This window comes from Hesperophylax consimilis, chromosome 5 (genome assembly GCF_061612785.1).
Source record: "Hesperophylax consimilis isolate HC1 chromosome 5, BYU_Hcon_1.0, whole genome shotgun sequence".
In the NCBI taxonomy this organism is placed as follows: domain Eukaryota; kingdom Metazoa; phylum Arthropoda; class Insecta; order Trichoptera; family Limnephilidae; genus Hesperophylax; species Hesperophylax consimilis.
Window position 1 is genome coordinate 16330098 of NC_142840.1, and position 21428 is coordinate 16351525.

Sequence of the window (21428 nt, forward strand, 5' to 3'; positions counted from 1 at the left end):
TCTCGTCATAAAACGTCGAATTTAAAAAAATACATTTTCAACATACCTACACATTATATCTCTGACACATCTTATGGAATGTTGTGAAGATTGTTATTATTATCAATACTTCTTCAAAATAACTGACAACTGTGGTAGTGGTAGAATGATACAAATTACGATAATATAATAACAATAAAACGATGACAGCAAAATTAGTAATAATATAAACTATCTCTGGAATCTATCTGAATACTTGCTAAGTTCAGGCATGACTATTTTTTTATACTCAAGCTATAGGTACACAGTAGGCCCTGAGAAAAATAATTTTCATTAGGGTCTATGTCATCTTAGGGGATGCTGTGAGGAGAGTCTTTTTAAAAAAGGAAGTAGGAGAAGTTCCGAGAAGGAAAAGATATGAGTGGTGAGAAGGAATCTGTCGTCAGTGTGTCCAGGATTCACGGACGTATGAATCCATCCCTCCAACTGCGGTGTAAGGCATTGGGTCGAAGTTCTGCTGGAGAGGTCAAAAGGCCTCCCTCAACCATTTTTTTGTCGATGGCCGCCATGACCTGGACAAATCTCACCCCATGAACCCGGTACCCCTTCTAAGTCACCAAACGTAGATAGTTATCAGTTGTAAAGATGTTCTTACAAAATTATACTGTTATGAACAGGCCATTTGTATAATTTGCCAAATCACTGGACCTCGAAAAACATGAACGAGTACCCCAATGGAAATGAGCCACAGACAGAGGAATAGGTATCACCCTGGTGAAAGACCACCATTTAGAATTCGAAATTTGATTTAAATAGTTTTAGCCATGGTTGGTGACCAGATCTGAATAGCCAGGTATTTCCCCACCTTCTGATTTTCTATCTCCTTATATAGTAAATTCATAAAATCTTTTATTTCTTTAGGATTCCAGTAATCTGAAAATTCGTTAAACTGAACTGGTTCTGTTTTTATAGAGACTAAACTGGTCCTGCACATCGGAACACAAATAAATACAAGATAGTACAAAATATCCAAGGCTTATCAGATTCGTTAGATATACAAAAAAATAGTGCAAGAGAAAATGAGTATTCTTACCCTGAGTTCTGTTTGACCAAACCAAACAGAAAGGTTATAATATTTTTTGGAATAACTTTATTAGTAAAGCTTAAAATTTATAATCATCGAAGAAAATGTTAGCGATTCTCAAACGAAAGTTTGAAACAGAAAAGATACGTATCTAGAAATTGATCTCAGAACGTTAGCTTTGCCGGGGCGCTGCTATACCACTGAGCTAATCAGACCTTATATTATCTCCGGTCATATTTAACTGTATTACACTTCTACAAAGAACTTCCAACATTATTTTCACTTTCTTAACACAGAATGGTTATTAGTCCAGGGTCAGCTGTTGACCGTGTTGAGTGAAGTGTGTTGACTGACTGATGATGTTATTAAGTGATAATAATTACCCGTCTTGCCCACACCGCCCTGACCCAACACCATGACCTTGATGGTCTTGGGCCGCGCGCCCAAGCCGAGTTTCGCCAGTGATGACTTCGGCGACGTTGTGTTCATAGCACGTGCTTGCGCTGCCAACTCAGCCTATGTGACCTGCCAACAAAATAGAACACATTTTAATTGTAATATATAGATCAAAGGTTCCGAACTAATGGGTCGCGATCCCAAAATGGTTCGCGAGGGGTTTTAATGAAAAAAAAAATTAATTTCACATTTTATTCCTTAGTTTTTACTTTTGATGAAAATAAATAAATATAATCAATAATAATTCATGTGTTCAAACAAGTAGGTCGAAATATTTAATTTTAATTATTATGTTTCTAATTTTTATTTAAATATGTACCCCAAATGAAAAGCTATGGTTGTGTGTATGGGTGAGTGTTATTTCTTTAGGTAAAAGAATTTGTTTGCTCTTGTTGTTAATTTTCTGTATTAGGTACAATACTTGTATTTTGAAACATTATTTGATCATGTGGGCTTCAATGGGTGCTTTACCCGTGCTGAGGACCCCGTTTAACAATTTAATAAAAGGATAATGTGAAATTAAATAAACAAATTTAAAGTAAATTAAAACACTGAACTGAAATAAAATAAAATACAAGAAATAAAATAATCCATGCAGTAATGAAGAAAAAAAAACTGTAGAAAATTATGGTACCTTCTATGAGGTAAGGTTATAAATAATGATGGGTTTATTGTATTAGTGTGGTGTGTATTACGTATATATGTTTAATTATTTTACGTTATTAAATTTTTTGTAATATTACCTTTTTTTCTTATACCATTTTTTTGGTTTGTCTCTGCAATGTTTCCCTCGCTTTTTTATTGAGTATAATATGGTTTAATGCTTTTATTGCCTGGTATTTTAGTCCTAGTATTCCTAGTCCAAAGCTTGTGTATACCGTCGGTATTTTTTATGTTTATTTTGTAAGTTTGTCTAATCGGTCTATTTGCGATATTTTAAATTTGTATTTTTTTTCAAAATGATATTTTTTCGTTTTAATTTTTAATATTTTTTCCAGTTTTCACAAAAAAAAATTGTTGTGTTTTGCATTCTCTAAAGTTATAATTAAGGGATATAATATACGCGTATTGTTCACCCGCTAATCTCCGGTCACGTACAACTAACGACTTGCGCTAGCATAGACAAGCATAATAATGTGTGTGCTACAGTTAAGTGCAGATGTCCCCAGACGAAGAATGAAATTCTCCAGTAGTCTCATGCCCGTGGAACAACAAGATTCCCTTCTATCTGCTATTTATTTAAATGAGATATCGAGGTTCCTAGTTCGAATTCATATTCAAAAAAACTTATTTCGGTTGTCTGTGATGCGTTATTTCTGCGTGAAATTTTTCACGTTCAATGAACTCAAATTTGAATTGAAGTATCGTTCGTCATAATAATGCGGGTAGGTACCTACAATTTAATTTGTCTTTTTTTAAATTTGGAGAAAAGGATTTGGGCTAGAAAAATTAACATTGATGATAAAGTAAATATGAAGATTTCTACATATTCAAGAAAATGGCATATGAACCCTCTATCCCAAAAGTATGACATCCTATATCATCAATCATTATGAAATTCGGCTACATGTGTAAGTTACCGTTTTTAGGTTGTTAGGTATATGTTCTATTAAAATTGTTAATGTTGATTCCACCCCTATGAACACTGTATGAATGCCGTTTTTGCCATTGCCTCATTTTTTGTTCACCTTTTTACGGAGAAAATAGCAGAGTAGAACCAGAAATAGATTGCAAAGCCTTATTTATAGGGAAGTGAAAAGTTCGGCTCTTTGGTAAGTATTCGGCTATTTACGCCGATCGCTGGGCGTCATTTTACTACTTACACTTTGAGAACAGATGAAACTAAAGCGTACGCTTTTATCTTGGTCTTCGGAAATAAAGAGTGTGAATTCTGAGTTGATAAAATTTCATATCGGTTTCTTTTCAAAACGAATGTAATTTTATTGCGTCACCACTTATTAAATATTAAAACTGTAAGGGCGGAAGTATGTATTCAATTATCTATGATTATACATGTATATTAGTTGAAACCTTGAAAGATTCAAAGTAATACCTGTGTTACAATGAGGATTTTTTTGTAAAAAAGATCATTTTCATGCATTGAAACAAATTATTTATATTGCAGATTTCTCGAATACGATTAACATGTTGAAACTAAATCATATCTATTTATGTAGTTTTTAAAATCATATTTAATGCTTATAAACTCATCTTATGTAGATTTAAATACCACGTACAAAATAAACGGTAGTAAGAACCGAAAGAACGAATCGCGTGCACTATCCTCCCAGCTTTCAGGTTTTATTAAAAATAAGGAGGTCATAAATTACATCACGCTGTACTTAATGGTTTTTAAAAATTATAATGTTGATTCCACCCCTATGTACACTGCATTAATGCCGTTTTTTGAAAAAATTAAATCACAAAAGAAAGTCTTAATTAAAGGGTAGAATTTAAAAGATTTTTTTGGGGTTTCATTTTGGAAAAACAGTTTATATCATTAAATTCTAAGGCAAAATTACTATTTTTGTGAAATTTTTGGGAATATTGAAAAAGTTTTACGCTTTTTATTTTATTCCCGAGAAGTTTTCCAATGTCAAGTTTTGTGAAATGGCAATAAACGTATTACGACAATGAAATATGAAATGACAGGACACTAGAATTAATATCTTACTTCATAGCCGTCTGTTTGACGTGTCTATTATACTCGAGTAAATAAATACAACTTCCTGGAGTTTCTCGTCATCTGTAACTCATTTCTATGCGGATTCGCATTACTCCAACATGTTATTCTGTTTCTATATAAACACCGTTCATTTGAACTTCCTGAATATTCCAGTACATAGGTACTATAATATACAGTGTCCGGAAACTTGTAGTACAAGCGGGAACTGGGGTATCTACAACACACAGAAACCAAATAAACCTTTTTTATACATTGTTACTTTTTTTGGGCAACTAAAAGGTTAAAAAAAACTTTTGGAGCCGGTCTACCCTTCTGTGTCTTTGAAAAAACATTAAACAGCTGATTTGTTTTACAAATTTGACCTAAGAAATTCCAACGTCGAACCCGATTTATTTGATAACGAAAACTCAAATCAAAAACGTAATACCACAAAATCGACTCCAAATGTGATTGAAATTCACCGGTTTCCTGAATGTGCTACTAGTCTCCGGGCACCATGTATACTAGACGTTACAAAGAAAAATTAAATAAAGTGATGAAATATATCGTAAACAAAGCGTCTTACTGACCGAGGAAATATTATCGACTTTGATATTTCGGTTTTTTTTCTACACGTGTTCGCTAATTCACCGTCCATAAAATAATACGAATCCATAAAACATCAAAAGTTATTTTAAAAATACCTCTAATACGTACATACTTGATTGTAAATGAGTGTCAATATGCAAAGTGAAGAAACAATAAGCTTAAACCGTTGTGGTAATGCCCTTTATATATTTCGATGATTTCTGCTTCAAAATTCTGATCAATGTTTCAATATTTGTATGACTTCGTTTAGGCATTTGTATGTAAAATTAATTTATGCGTTTGGCTGAAAAGCTAATAAAACTCCATGAGATATCCGTCCCAACCTAATTCAAAATAAACGACTTTAATACCGGAATAATAAGTAACAAAATGTAGAATATACGAGATTTATTGTTCAAAAAGTTTAAGCCCTGGTATACACTTTTTGTACACACGGAAACAGCTGTTCTCGGTTAAACTTTTTTGTAGTTCAATCAAAATCAGTCAGCTGAAATTAACTCGTGCCAAAAAACAAACAAAAAAGTACAAATAATTTCTTAGATTTATAAAACTGTTTCAGATGTAATGTTCAGAGAGTTTGATGTTTTTTTTGTAGTTACATGGTACCGCACATACCTATTTTATCTTAAGTTTATTATGTTTAGGAATTAAACAGTTAAATATAAGATAATTTTTATTATAAAATCAATATATTATAAACCAGTCAGGTTCTATTAATGTTCCGTGATATTTCATCAAAATGACAGTTAAACACACCTTTAAATGTGATATAGAGTCATTAAAAGTGATAAAACAAAAACTAGGTTCAACAGTTACCTATGTAACCTATTTTCTAGGTAGGAAGAAATGTAATGCATGGTAGGATGATGAGATTAAAGTGCTGGTCTGAGAGAAGAAGGAAGCATGGTTATGTCTGATAGCGGCTGGCAGTGATTACAGCGAACAGAGGGATCGAGCGAAAGAAGTGAATAAGTGATGCAAGAAAAGAGTAAAAGTTGGTGTGAAAGAACGAAAGAAATGCCTGGCAGAGGAAAGGAAAATCAAAATGACCGACCACTTCCAAGAAAACATGAAAACTGTTTTGGAAAGAACTCAAAAGGTCCCGGAGTAGTCCAGAAAACGGAAGCATGAAATTGATAAAATCGGAAGACGGAAATATGTTAAGTCTTCGAAAGCGACCTGAGTGACATTGATTCCAGCGGTGAATCTGATATGAATGATAATGGGGTGAGTGTTACAGAAGTTAGCATGGATGAGATAAAAAGATTGATTAAATGTTTGAAGAATGGTAAGGCTGTCGGTTTCGGCATTATGGTTGCTAAATATTTTAAAGGAAATAAATAAAGTATTATAAATCCGAATAATTCTCACATAGTTGTGCAATCTTTTTAACCGATTTTCAAAAGAGGAGTACACACCTTTAGATTGGAGAAGGGCTGTGATCATGCGGTTATACAAAGGTAAAGGGTCACTTATGGAATGTTGGAATCACAGATATATTAGCTTTTTAAGCTCAGTTGGTAGACTGTATGGTAGAATTTTGATTGGAATGGTATTAAAGAAAAAACAAACGAAAAATATGAGATGTACAAGATGTTTTTACGAGTGAAAGGGGTTTATGGACTAGATCTTCTCATTGCGTATATTTACTGAGAAGTTTATGGCAAAAAAACAGAAAGTTTTTTGTTCCTTTGTAGATCTAAAAAAAGCATACGACCTAGTTGACAGCAAAAAGCTATGGAAGGTGTTGTACAAGTATGGAGTGAAAACGAATCTCGCACACGCAATTTCGTTAACGCTGGTTTTACGGGGTGGTTTGATATCACAAAAGGTGTTGAACAAGGCTGCTTGGCTGATGAAAGCGTAATGAGTAAGATCAAGAACGATACGCTAAGATGGTTAGGACATTTGGAGCAATTGAACGAAGAAAGGAGTCAAGTGTCAGAATAATAAAAAAGTATGTTTGAGACGATGTATGAATGTGAATGAGGCAAGGAGTGTTTGCCAAGACCGAGATGTTATGGGAGTCCATTCTGTCTGCCTACCCCTGCGGAGAAATGGCGTGAAGGTTAGTTAGTTAGTTTCCAATAAAACCATAACAGAAAAGGGGTTCGTGAATAGGTGTTTTGAAACTTAAAAGCAATTATTTTTGTTATTTGTTTTTGAGGTGTTATGCCGTGTTGCGCTAACTCCTTCTTTAGCCATTTGCATGATCATGTGCATCATCACACATCTGCCTTAATGTTGGACACTGTAACGTTGTCCGAAACGTTCGCTAAAGAAGGAGTTAGCGCAACACGGCATAACACCCCAAAAACAAATAACAAAAATACTTTTAGCCGTGAAAGTCTTAAATCATATTTAAAGCAGTTATTTTTGTTATGGGCCTGTTTTCATATCTTATATTTTTCTGGTATTATTTCAAATGCCAGGGTGTTTTTAATTAAATCATTTAAAAAATATTCCTTAGTGATCTAATATTCAAATATAAAAAAATGTGATTTTGTATTTCTTCGTGGGGCTTCGCCTTAGTAAAATAATAAATATTGGACAATTTTTATAGCGCCGCTTTTGTGAGTTATCACCTCAGGGGCGCTTTACAGTTGACGCAGGTATTAAAATATATATATAAATATTACCAAAATAAAGTGAAGTTAAGTAAAATTAAATGAAGAACAGGAACAGGTGACATGAAGATAGAAGATGGAGACTCTGCAGTAAGAATCCTAGGTGGTGAAGAAACTGGACCAGCTGCTGCAGCGAAAGAGTCCACCAACAGTGCCAAGCGGGAATTTCAAACTTAGCGCCATCTGCGTAAGTAGTGCATAATTCACTGATTACGAATGGTAAAGTTGAGGTGAATTGCCTTAATGTATATCACTAAAAAAAACTGTTTTTTTTTAATACTATTAAAACAATAATTTTTTTTTAAATGTTCACCTGCTCGCACACAGTTCAGACATCTTGTGTAATGATGATAACCCACTTCAATTTTTTGAAATCTTTACATAAAATTGTTTTAAATACATTTTAAGTGTTGCTTTTATTTATTTACTTTTTTAATCGTTGATTTAATTTAATGACGTTTTTAATTCTTGCTTTTATTTAATGACGTTATAAATTGTTGTTTTATTTAGATTGAAACAATAAAAATAATACCTTTCGTCATAAATTTTAAACAGGAATAAGTTATTTAAAAAATGAGACGTAAACGAAAGTAGACAAATATTTGTATCACAAAACATGACATTATAAATATTAAAAAAATGATTCAGGTAACCGGAATAGTTCCGAAGCAACCAAAGAATTTAATTTCAGGAATTTAACATCAAAACATATAAAAGTAAAAATACGTTTCACATGTGTTGAAAAATAAAAGAAACTATTATACATAATGACACATACTTGTTTGGATTATTATTTTTTTAATTTTCCGTGCAGTTTACTTTATGGGACGTAGTAATGTTCCCGACGAGTGAAATGATAAATAAATCAATGTTTTTTTTCTGAACAGTAGCCGTATTTTTTCCACAGAAATTAGCGCTACTAAATAATCTCTTTCGCGTTGGTGTTTCTTAATAGGCCTAGGTTGGGGGAATATTTTTTTATCATTTTGCGTAACGCGTACTAATATCATTGGGCTTTGTATAACGGAGAAAAGATGAGTTGAAAATAGCAGGGGTATAAATAAAATATAAATTTTTGAGGTAAGCGTGAAGAAATTTTCCAGTCCACCTATGGCCTCCGTGGTTGGTGGGTAAAGCTCTCGACTAGCAAGCTGGAGGTCACGGTTTATTCAATTTATAAATTTATAGATTAAAATAATCATCATCTAAAATAATATACAGTAGTTATATTTGCGACGCGTTCCAGAGTGGAAAATACTCTTAGTACCCTGAATAAATTAATAGCATTGAAAAATTGCAAGAAATGGCTTTGGCTATAATTGGTGACAAGATCTTAATAGCCAGGTACTCCCCCAGCTTCCTCTTCGCCATCTCCTTCCCCTCCCCACTACCCTTCAGCCTCATGAAATACCTCATTTCCGGATGCCATAGTTTAACTGGCTCCAGACGGCTTGGAGCAGTTGGGATTCTTGTGCGGTTTGACCATAAAAAAAATAAAATTACAAAAAACATTTTATCAGCAGCTAAAACAATTTTTTTTAAATGGCATTCCAATTACACCTATTTTTACCGTTGACGCGCAATGTATTTTATACGTAAGGTATATTTATAAAACATATATTTTTCCAAAAAACTTATACGCAATGTGTTAGTTTTTCGGAGAAATTCGATGGTTTGAGAAAGAAATTCGGTTGTAGGCGAAAAAGTCGTTAAGTAAAAAAGTGGAACGACGCCATTAAAAGATATTCCACAAAGATTATTGGGAAGAAAACAGAAATGTGGAAATCTGATGGAGAGTATGGCGGATGTTCAATAACCTTTCAAACTCAAACTTTCAAACTCAAACATGAAGAGATGGTTTTTTTCTCTTGACACCCTTTCTTCAGTCAACATTTTAAATACATTGACATCAAAAACAAAAGAAAAACTTTTAAATAATAATATTATAAACTTTTGAATAAGTACGGTAATTTAATAAAATATCATGCGGAAACCGCTCTCCAGAATTTCTTGTTAATTTTCTGACTTGTGTCCCTGTCATTCCGAGTGTGACATAAAAGTTTGCGAACCTTTCTTAATTGATATTTAATTGGCATTATTTTACGATTAAAACAGCGTAAGCGATTAAATAATGGGAGTTAATTTTTACGGCGTATTGATTATCTTTAAAACCTGAATCCAGAGTAAGCACATTTGCTCAGTCATTGCCTAACGAACTACCGAAAGTTTTATTTTTATTTTTTTTATTTCGGTATTTCGTATTGACGGTTGTACAAAAGATATTTAATTCGATTAATATGAACAAATGATTGATTTCGGAAAAATCCTCTTTTAATCAGTTTATCGTTTATCAGTAATTAAAATAAAACTATTTGTAAAGAAAAGTATTATTTGCTTTGAACCAACACGCGATATCAAACAAATTTCCTACAGTGCCAGAAATATCATTCGCTGTCTTAAAATTTCCCATATTTTTTAAAATCCTCCAAGTATCTCAAAATTCCCCACGTTTCTTATAATTTCTCACATGTCTTAAAATTCATCACATGTCTTAAAATTCCCCACATGTCTTTAAATTCCCCACATGTCTTAAAATATGACAAGAAAACAGTAAACATAAAATCTTGATGATTTCGTATTTATTCAAGTATCTTGGGGCAGGAAGCTATTATATTATGTAAAGATAAGAAAAGAGTGATAAAATTACTCTTCTCTTTTTTGTGCGACTCAAATATTTTATACGGTTTTATTTCCAAATTAAATTTGGTAGAAATTGCCACCTAGCAATAAGCACGCATTCATTTACACTTCTATTAAAAGTTATTTGCTTTTAACGTTTAACCCTTCCCAAGCGCAATTAAATGACTTACTCATTCTCGGTTCCCAGACTTTAATTGACCGAGTCATCCCCTATAATTCCTTATTCATCTCATCAGAAATCACTGAAGCTTTCGAGAATTTGAATGTGTATTAAACTTCTGTTTTTAAGAACCAATTTGTTTCCTTGTTGCGGGAAAGCCAAATAAAAGTTATTTCTCATTGAACCCGGGGCTGCAGATAACATTTGGACTTTATGAGGGCAATCGAGCAAGCAAGAAATTATCATTTTCAGCGACATTAGATAAGCTATATAAAAATAATTCTTCCGGAAAAGTACCCATCTCGGCAAAACTTTGTTCCTCCTCATTTTGTCAAGTAATTGTGAGGGATGGAGACACTTAATTTCACACTGATGGCGTAATAAAACTGCCAACGGAACCGTTTAATCATCATTATTCAATTATTGCAATGATGAAGCAGGATTCCGATGGCAATTTCATCTTAATCAACAATAAAAAATATATTTTCAACGATTCACTTGTTATTAAAAAACATAATAGTGATTACAAAAAAGTTTTTGAACTGTTTGGTATATTAGGCACGATGTTCACATCTGTAACCATCAGAACACAAAGACTAATAGCCCTATAAAATAATGCATTTATTCAAAAATGCGATGTGTTTTAATTTATGTTGGTTCTGCAACTTCTTACGGGGGTAATTTCAGTGGATCCATTTTAAACTTACGCAAAGATACAAATTTTATAACAGAAAATTCTTGGGTAAAATCATTGACTGTTTAATAATTTTGAATAGCTTTTACTTAATTTCCACAATGTCTACCTTTAAGTGTCATAAAACGCCTATTCTCTACAACAAAGCATTCGCATAATTTTAGCCAATATTGCCCGAACCTTTAAAGCTGTGGTCATCAGTAAAATTTTAATTGTGTTTTGTTACTTTCATTATTATTAACGACCATTTTGGGGGCCAGAAGTGATATTGGTTAAACGCTTGTGGAAAATATAAAAAAAAATGTTGTTCTTAAAATTCAAATTGTTTCCTCGTTATGTGATTTTTAACAATTACTATCGGTCAGTGAGCAATAAATGTTTAAATTGAAAGATAATAAATTAGAAATATCTGACATATCACTGTGCTCTTGGTATTTTGTTCTTGACAAATCAGTTCCAATTTTGAAAATGGTAATTAAAATAATTTTCCGTTAAAACGTTATATTATACAAATATTAATTACTTTATATATATTTTACAAAGCCTCCAAACAAACACTCTCAATTTTGAAGTTAAGTTAAGTTCGAGAATTCATTGAAGCGGAGTCACGGACGGGCAGATGGAATCACAACCGAAATTATTTTTTTTTATTATAGTTAGATCACCGCAGTAGGAATGCAAATCTAATTTTTGTGAATGAACTCACTTTCTTCTCGCGAGACTAATAGTTATTTACATTCTATAACTGTGTATTGTTATTGTTTTTCTGTCTTCTTTTTTATTACACCTCTTTTTACCTTAGGCTCTCCAAAATATATTTCAACACGCTATAGTAGTGGACTTAAGTGTGGACAATTTTTAAATTCCTCGAACTTGTTGCTTGACTTATAAAAAAACCCTTCCAAGTTTTTTCATGTTCCTTGTGGTATATTTTATTAATAAACATGCGATGCAACATGCCATATGATGATTCAAAAACATTTGCCTTGCCTTGAAAACAACAAATTTCGTCGATAATGTTTTTTGAGTTCAAAATTTCCGTCATCAGTCTAAACCAATCACAGAGAGCTTAGAATCGTCACATGTTATAATCAGGAAATTTTAACACAAGTGCCAAACTTATCACGACGGAGACCAAAAATACAAAAACTCCATCAAATTCTGGCCGAAAGCTGAAGGTAACGCGATAAGATGTAAGAGAATTTGTAGACTTGCCCTTCAGGACCGCCGTCAAACATTCAAATATATTAACAAGATCCTTAAAGCTACTGGACTTGATGTTACTAATAGAACAGCTAGAAAAAAAAATGCAACATTGGATTACAAGCAGAATACCTCGAAAACAATTATCTGAACGTGGAGTAGAGGTAAAAATGGCAGAAATGGACTGCAACACATAAGTTTTAGACGTCAGAAGACTAGGAAAACGAGATATGGAGTGATGAGATCAAATTTTCCATTTATAAGAGTGATGGAATCAGATTTGTTCGCTATCGTCAAGGCTATCATGCTACCAGAATGCATCATTGCGACAATGAATTGTCTTGTGAGTGTAATGGTGAGTTTGCATGAGAAGAGATGGTGTTGCATGACTAGGAGTGGTAAAATACTTAATTGCAGCTAAAGAGTAACATGATGTGATTCTGGAACCAGTATTATTGACCAGCATCAATGGTTTGCTCGAAGGTAAATGTGGTAGTGCATCTTTCAGCAGGATGGAGCACCATACTACACAGCCAAACGAGCATAAAATGGTTACAGAACCACCATATTGATTTTTTTCCTTGGCCAGGCAACAGTCTGGACTTGAATCACATCGAAAATCTCTTTTCCATGCTGAAAATACAGGTTTCTAGTCGAAACCACAGTAATAGAGAGAATAAATTGAATCAAGCGCGGTTCTATGACATCACACCTGAAAATTTGCGACGTTTGGTGGACTCCGCGCTTCGAAAGATTGAGCAAGTTATTGAACTAAAAGTATTTCCAACGAAATACTAAAGTTAAACGACAATTTCAAATATTTTGCAAAATCTTTTAATAAACAAGTTTGGGTTTTGCCGTGTCGCTGTTTTATTCGGCATTTTGGTTATAAGTTTCATTAAAAATATATTTATAATTACTTAATTCAACAGTTTAATGGGTTGTTGATTTAATTAGCATAATATACAGTTAAACACAAACATGGTTTAAAAAAGGTTGAGTGAATATCGAGTGCAAACAATTTTAAAAATATTTCCACACTTAAGTCCACTCTAGCCAGAACAATATCCCATAACATTAATTTATCTCACGAAATTATCTTTGATATTTTGCCGATATACCAAATTTCAGAAAGTAAGACGAAATTAACACAAACTTTTATTGTTCGCGATTGAATTTTACCTGATTTCCCAGTAAGAATTCCCGGCGGAATATAAATGCGCAAATTTATGTAAGATAATTTCAAGACGAAATATATTAATAGAATTTTGAGTGAACTTGCGAACGGATATGTGAGCGAAATAATAATAATACATGAAGGTAGATTATCCAAGTGAATAAATATCGTTGCCTGTTTACGAACTTGGAATAAATGTTTCAGTCAATATTGTATGGATATTGGATGGATTTTATATGATTTAAAAGTCCAATACTTATCGTAAGGAGGAAAACATATTTTTTATAGCAAAGTAGATAAAATGTATTTTAAAATCCTGTAACGTGTTCTATTACACGTAAATGAACCGTAAATCAAATCCACAATACTAAACTGAAGAGCTCATTAATTGGTTTTAAATAAATCACGGGAAAAAGTGGAATGAAGGAACAGCCTACCCAGAATTCCGACAATAGGGCTGTCGACGCTCTTGCACAATTCACGGGGTGAAATTTCCTCCGAAACGAGATAAACGAGATGTGATTTTGATATTTAGCACAAAGCATGTGAATAATACAACGAGGACACTACGATTGCATCTTTTTGCTATACCAGACGAATTCGACTGCTGACTTGCGACAATTTACAATTCAAACAAAAATCTTCTTATTTTCAAGTTTGGGTAAGGCTGTTCTTAAGGAAGGAAATGGATAGTAGGTATGACAGTTGGTATATGATGGGAAAAATGGTAGATATTATCCAAAACTGTTTCAATACTAAACGATACCTAAGATGGTTACAATACTCCACAATATCCCTTCCAGACCATGTACTCTGATGAGATTTTTTTGTAATTATTTGAAAATACCTTATCAGTTTCACGTAGTAAAGAAATTAGCTTACGATTATAGGATTAAGAAAGATGACAACAGATTTTAGCCAATATATACGATGCATAAAATCAATTCAAATGCACCAAGGACAAACATGTCTGCAAAAAATCCGTACACTGACTTACGAGTAGAAACGATAAGTACCTAACTAAGGGTACGATATTGGTAAATAAAAAAACTTTTAATTTTTAATGTCGACAAATTTTAACGGTACGATAAAAAAATCTCCTATCTCTCTCTAGAAAACTCTAGTGTCAAGAAATAGGTTATGGTCGTCATGAGTCTGCCTGATTTTTTCTTTCTTCAGTGTAGTGGCGAAAGATAATACGTAATTTTCGACAGCCAGTTAAGTTTTTTTTAAACTATTATTATTTATGGATCTAGGAAAATTTTGTGTTGAGAGCATACGCAATCAAAATAAAAAAGTCATTCAACATTGCAGTTTACAACACAACAATATGCAATATGCGGACCGGTCGGTGGCCGAGTTGACATCGCGTTCGGGTCCCACCCAGGCGTAGGGTGTTCAATTCCTCGGCTGGCTAAGTCCTCCATCACAACACAAGCAACATTTTCAGCTTACTGTGGTGGTAGTAGAATATTTTCAAATTTTGTCAGGTTATTTGTAACCCGGAAATGTTTGTCTTTCTTTAAAAAAAATATATATATATATATATGAAAATGCCGGAGACTGAAACGGATATAGAAAAAACCGTGGACCTCTTCGACACGCACGCCAAAATGAAATGTAAAAAACAGTGAACCGACAGTAAATCTTTTTAATACATAGATTGAGAAGGTGGAATGCTCCAGACGAATTATGTTAAAACTCAACGGATTACCAACACCGAAAATTAGAAACACTTCAAAAATATTGTCAAAATTGTCAAACCGGAAAATGTATGTGACTCGCGTGCTGTATAGATATTGATAATTTACATAAGGTTTTAAGGAAAGTACTTGACTTACTTTGATCGGTGATTCCAGACATTGTTTTGAGAAAAAAATATTATGAAATTTTGGTCTTCAGTGACCTTTTTAATGTTTTTTTCAGAAAAAATTTCTTCAAAACCATATACAATTTTTTTCCACATTTCATCACTAGTTACTCAGTCGATTAACCGCTCAACCACCGCACACAACCCTAACTCTCCAATTCTAACTGATTTTTTAGGTTTTAAGTTGAAAAAAAACATCAACAATGTAACCAAGGACTAATTCATTTTTTTCCTCCAAATAATATCAGGAATCGATGGTTAAATTAAGTCAAGTACGTCCTTTAACACTATGTATAAAGGTATGTTATATCTGTGGAAGTATTAGGTAGGTGACACATTACGCTATTCGCATCATTGCTTATATAGCGTGCTTATAGCGTGGTCTGTCACAAGCTTAAATTTACTGAAGAAATTTTTGCCCCGTCTAACCACTTCCGTTCCCCTCTCTCACCCATCTCTCAGATGCTCTGTCCGCATCTATCATTCATTCTCTCCCTTTTTTAAACTTATATTTATATACTGTAAATGTCTGTACTATTAGTTGTTAGTCTATAAAAACACTGTCCTCAAGAAGAAGGTTAGGATATATCCGAAACTAGTAATGTATACATTCTAATAAAGTGGTTAGACAAAGCAATTTTTTTATGAAAGAAGTCAATGTTACCTGGAAATATATTTAAGGAACGTAGTTAAAGTTTCCAACCTTAATTAAATCGCTGTCTGCTCTTTTGAAGGCACGTCCTTCAACTTTAGGACAAAGTGAGCATGTTCATGAGACGTAAATAGGAACTATAAGTGGGAATAAATTCCTATTATATTTGAGTTGGAGAAACTCTGAAATTGAGTGTTTCATATGTCATAAATAATATTAACTGCTAACCATTTAAGAAGGATTCAATGTAAATATTGAAATCATTGCATGGCCAGAAATTCATACACACTATGATCCGAATTTATCTATATCTATATGATCCGAAATAAATAAATTAAAAGTCTTAAAGACAACAACTAAAAAGTCATGAGGACACATTGCCATTTTACTAAGATACACATACTACATAGATACTACTTATAATTGTGAAACCTTTATTGAAATTCACTGTGAATTTCCAATAGAATAAGACTTTTTTATGGATTAAAAAACTTTCATAACTTTCTCACGTTTTTTTAAATTTATCACTTATTATTCACATGTAATAATTCCCTGAAATATTATTAATTATTGGCCCGCCTACAAATGGTATACATGCATAGAATGTACGTACCTATTACACACACCAATATTTTGAAATCTTTATAAAGAGTACTCACTATTTCATAAGAAAGCCCCCAACCCCATTTCTTCCAACGGACTAGGACCAACTGAAGATCTCGCCTCGAAAACTCGTTCTTCAAAAGCGATACGGTTAGATCATTTCGTTAAATAGTCGAATCTGAAGTTTTAATAAACGTATTTTTCTTTTTCACTTTTTAGCTCCTGCTTCGTAGCTAGTACCACGGTTAGTACCACGAATTTCTGCAGATTCTTATGGCGAGAGAAGATTTCAAAGTAACAATTAAGTTCAGGCTTGACAATTTGTTTTGCATTTAAACTTTTAATCCAAGAATGCTGTCGGTCATGGACACGTGTAGTCAACATTATAATAATATACATGTACGCCACTTGCATTTATTAACTATTACTAAAGTGGGATAAGATGTTTCAAATTCGTGAAAAATTCCTTTGACACAATAAATATATCCTAAATGCGAAAAAGGGATAAGGGTATAGGTTTAAGAAGGTAATGAAAAATATATACAAATAAATCCGTGTCTTTTATTTTAAATTCTGATTTATTCAGGAACCCAGTGCGTATAATACTCCTGAAAATTCGTACTATGATTTGATGCGATGTCATCTACGAAATAGAAATGGGGTGAATATAAAATGGCAAATAATGTTGGCTTAATAAAATCTTTCGAAATAGTTGAATGTTTCTAGAGGTAGGTACTAACAGAGTCGACATTTTAAAGATTTGTGTTAATTTGCATGTTTTACGATACGATTAAACGACATGAACTAGGAGAACTCTCAGAGGGGATGGTTACGTGATCAAATTACAATGAAGGGATAACGCCAAGAGGGTGTTTATGAACGGCTGTTCTGTGTGATGTCTATGAGTTTTGACAAAATTTTTCATTTTCCTCTTCTTAAATTAGTACACGGAGAAAAATGAGTTTTGTTAATTTACTAAGAATCTCTTCAAATTATTGGTAATCCGATTAAATATGGTATTGCAGGCCGTTTCCTGATAAACTTTTAGTAAATTCCTAATATATCGGAATACGTGTTCATGCACCTGCTTGATAATATATAATGACGAAATGCGAAAATATTAAGATTTTTATACACACATGTTCCGAAATCGTGATAACATATTCGTAAGTATTTTACTTTAAGTTTATTAGGAAACCTATCAATTCATTCTGCACGCAATTGGATTGGCAAAAATTTTAAAAGATTCTTAATTAGTAATTCTTATTTTTCTCCATGTTCAGAATTGTGATGTTTTTTTAGGATATTTTCACATTATTGGTGAAATTTATCAATATACTAATAACTGAATTTCTATAATGCCGAACTCGATTTCTCGTTTCTTAAAAGATTGGTTGTGTTTTCATTGGAAAGCTCCCGAAAATCAATTTGTCGTATTATCTGCGCTAGCTTGAATATTTTCCTGTCTGAAACAATTTATTTTTCTAATTAATTTAATAACATTTTACGAACAGATAAATTTACTCTGTCGAATATATTCGTTAAAGGGAATATTTAAAAAAAAATACACTTTACCTATCATAATAAGATACTATTTAGATACAATATGTAAGTTTCTTCATATAAAAAATATTAAGAGCAACAACAGCTCGAGTAAAAACAAACAGTATATTTAAGATGTCAAATATTTAAAGAACATAATATAAATGAGGATTAGAAGAGAAATAGAATGCTTTGAATGGTTGGCAGAAGAAACATGCGTAGTCATAATTTAAAAAAAATGTTTTGTAGGTATTAGCGATTTATTTATACAAATTCGTATTATTTATACAAATGTAAGTAACCAGGTATTATTTATAAAAAATCGATAAAACACACGCAATCTGAAGAGAAATTAACATAAAATTTTTTTTCAAGTGGAATAAAAGTGAAATGTCAATTTGGTAATAGAAAGAAACATTCAGAGTTCGTGAGTTGCAGAAAGAAACATGTGTAGAGCGGATCTCAGTATTACAAAATTTTCAATGAAAATTTCAAAATTTCTTTTGGATATCCGCTTACGGACATGTGCGGGATATGAGAAGAATTTTGAAATTAAAAGATCTCCACAGAATGAACAAACAAGCAGTCAATTAAATTAGGATAATTTTGTTCATTGAAAACAAGCGGAAGTTTTTAATGATCGAAAGAGAAAATTGTCTTGGAAATCTGACACATTTGAAGCGATTTGTATGAATTACCAAAATAACATACATTTACCAAAGACATGTACTAATGAAGCATACATACTATATTCGGAAACTTTGATATATTATATTAATATGCATGTTTTGTTTATCAAGATTCCATATACTAAACTTATTCATAAACCAATGGTAAAAAGAGTCCTAATGAAGTTGCCACATTATTTCTGTTGGACTATTTAACTAAATTACAAGCTATCTACTATTCGTGAATTACATCCACTCTGTGACTCAGTCGGAGGAGTTGCTATTATACGTTCATTTTGTCCAGTCACTCGACAAGACAACAACAAAATGTCCAGTTAGAGAGCATTCTTATTTAGAGAACGTTACAAATTTTGTAGGCCACATGGAACGACCTGGTTATAACTGTTATGTTCTAAAAAAAAGTGTAGAAGTAACGTGTGGCCGCACGCCAAATCAATGAGATCACACTTAAAAGGCAAATGATCAAACGATGGTCCAATTCCCTACATCCATACTTCATTAAAATATTTAATTTTGCTGTACAACCCATAAAATAAATACTAGTAAATATATCGGAACCTCGTCAGATCATTCACAGATTATTTTATAATGAAGTATGGAAAAAATCCACAGTAACTAATCAAATCATGGGAATACGAACTACCATTACCAATTTACAAAAGTCTCATCAATTTGCAAAACCTTATAAAAATAATCATGCTTTTTCTTTTCCAGAACCATTAAAAAAAACAAGCATAAATACATTTTTATGTCGTTTTACAAGTCCTTGGGAAATTTTGTAAAGAAAAGGCCAGAAAACATGCCGAACTACCCCACGATTAAACATTCAATTTTTAACTTACAATACCTTATGGTATCACTGGGAATACAAACAACTAAGATTACAAAAAAAATCATTTCATTGGTATCTTTTTTACTCAATAAATGTAAAAATCTGATCAAAATAAATATTAATTATTTATCATGCTTTTTTCCAGAACCATTCGAAATAACCAAGGATAAAACTATAAGTCTTAGGTAATTTTGAAAAGAGGCCACAAAATATTTTGCCAAACTACTTCATGATTACATCTTTTTTGAATTCTTACATTCCTGTTCTAATATTTTTGTTAATTTTTCACGCATATCACATTATTTCTTAACTATTGTATTTTTAAATAGTTATGTTATGTCCCTTTTAAACATAAAAAAAATGTTACGCAACTGATAGACAACCATTTACCATACACTTATTGCATTTTGTTTATCAGTCGCGTAATTTTTTAAACGCGTTTATTAGTAAGGACATTAGTGTTTACTTTACTAAAATGAATTAACCTTCATTGGAATAATATTATATAATTAATATAATTTGTACATCTTTGTTTTAAATAACACTGACTTGGCAGGTTTCTTTCGTAAATAAATTAAATATAAAATTTGTTCCTCCAACAATCTGGCAAATATTTATTTATTCAAAATTCAAAAAAAAAAACTTTTTTTAAATATTTAAAGAGGTTTTGAAATTAAAAAAATCGTTTTTGTCCAAACTCCAAACAATCACTGATCACGAATATTTCTTCCGTCAACCCTTTTTATCATTAATCTATATTGAGAAATATTATCGATTATACTTTTGATTTTGAATAATTGTTTTGTAATTTGTTAAACCTATATGTACCTACATCCTACATATTGGTCACATGCTACTGAAATAGTTTGGAAAGTATTGGTATTGATTAGAAATGGTAACATAAAAAATGTGAATTTTTCTAAACGCGCCTATATTTGTTTTGATTTCAAACAGAATGGTTTTACTACTGCTGTGGATGAGTAGATAAAATATTAAAGAAGGTCAAAAAAATAAACCATGATTAGTTCTAATCCGAAAATGTTCATCGTTCCGACACCTTTCTGTTATCGTTTTTTCCCAGTTCATCAAATGTTATCTTTTTTATCAATACAACTATGTGATGTCCATTATATTGAACAGAGGCTATCCACAATGTGTCAAATAAAATAGAATTTATTTGGAATTTTCTTTAAAAGAAAGACAAGTAATATTCCAGGGTTAAGAATAAACTGACAATATTTGAAAATATACTACAACCGCAGTAAGAGTAAAATATTTCTTTTGTCATAATGGAGGACTTAGCCAGTCGAGGAATTGAACTCACGACGCCTGGGTGGGATCCAGTCGCAATGGAAATTCAGCCACTGACCGATCAAAAAAATGATTTTACCTGGAACTTCGAAAACATTATAGAAATAAGAATATGTAGTCATTATCATAGAAAAAAATCCCAATAAACTACTTTTATTAGTAATGGGTGCTTTTAACGTAGAAAATTATATTTAGTTAATTTAAGGGAGACATGTACTTATATAGATGTATATATAACTTATATGTGGTTTTACCTACGTGCAAATATGGTGCAGATCATTCATATACATAAAGACATTTAATTATTTTATTAAACTTTTTATCTCGTTCATAATTTTTTTTTAATTTTAGAAATTGCTTGTATTTTCCTGGAACCAATTTGCACACCTTAAAACGTTTATTTTTTCAATACATGGTTACCAACACGTGCATTAGGAATTTTTGTATTGAAAATATATGTTTTGTTTGAAATATAGACCATAAAATTCAATTTGAACAATATCATATTTAATAACATCAATATTTTTCTTTAATCTATCAAGCTCATCCATTTTTAACACAATTAGTGAGTTTAT

At 32.0% G+C, this 21428-nt stretch overlaps 1 protein-coding gene across 1 annotated transcript in view; it reads right to left on the reverse strand.

Annotated features, from left to right (window-relative positions):
* Positions 1–21428, reverse strand: part of LOC149423579 (ras-like protein 1) — a 188227-nt gene that overhangs the window by 63842 nt on the left and 102957 nt on the right. Inside the window, exon 2 of the mRNA XM_089632261.1 lies at positions 1447–1588. Coding sequence (XP_089488387.1) covers positions 1447–1552 — 106 coding nt within the window. The 5' untranslated portion in view covers positions 1553–1588. The remainder of the gene's footprint in view (positions 1–1446; positions 1589–21428) is intronic.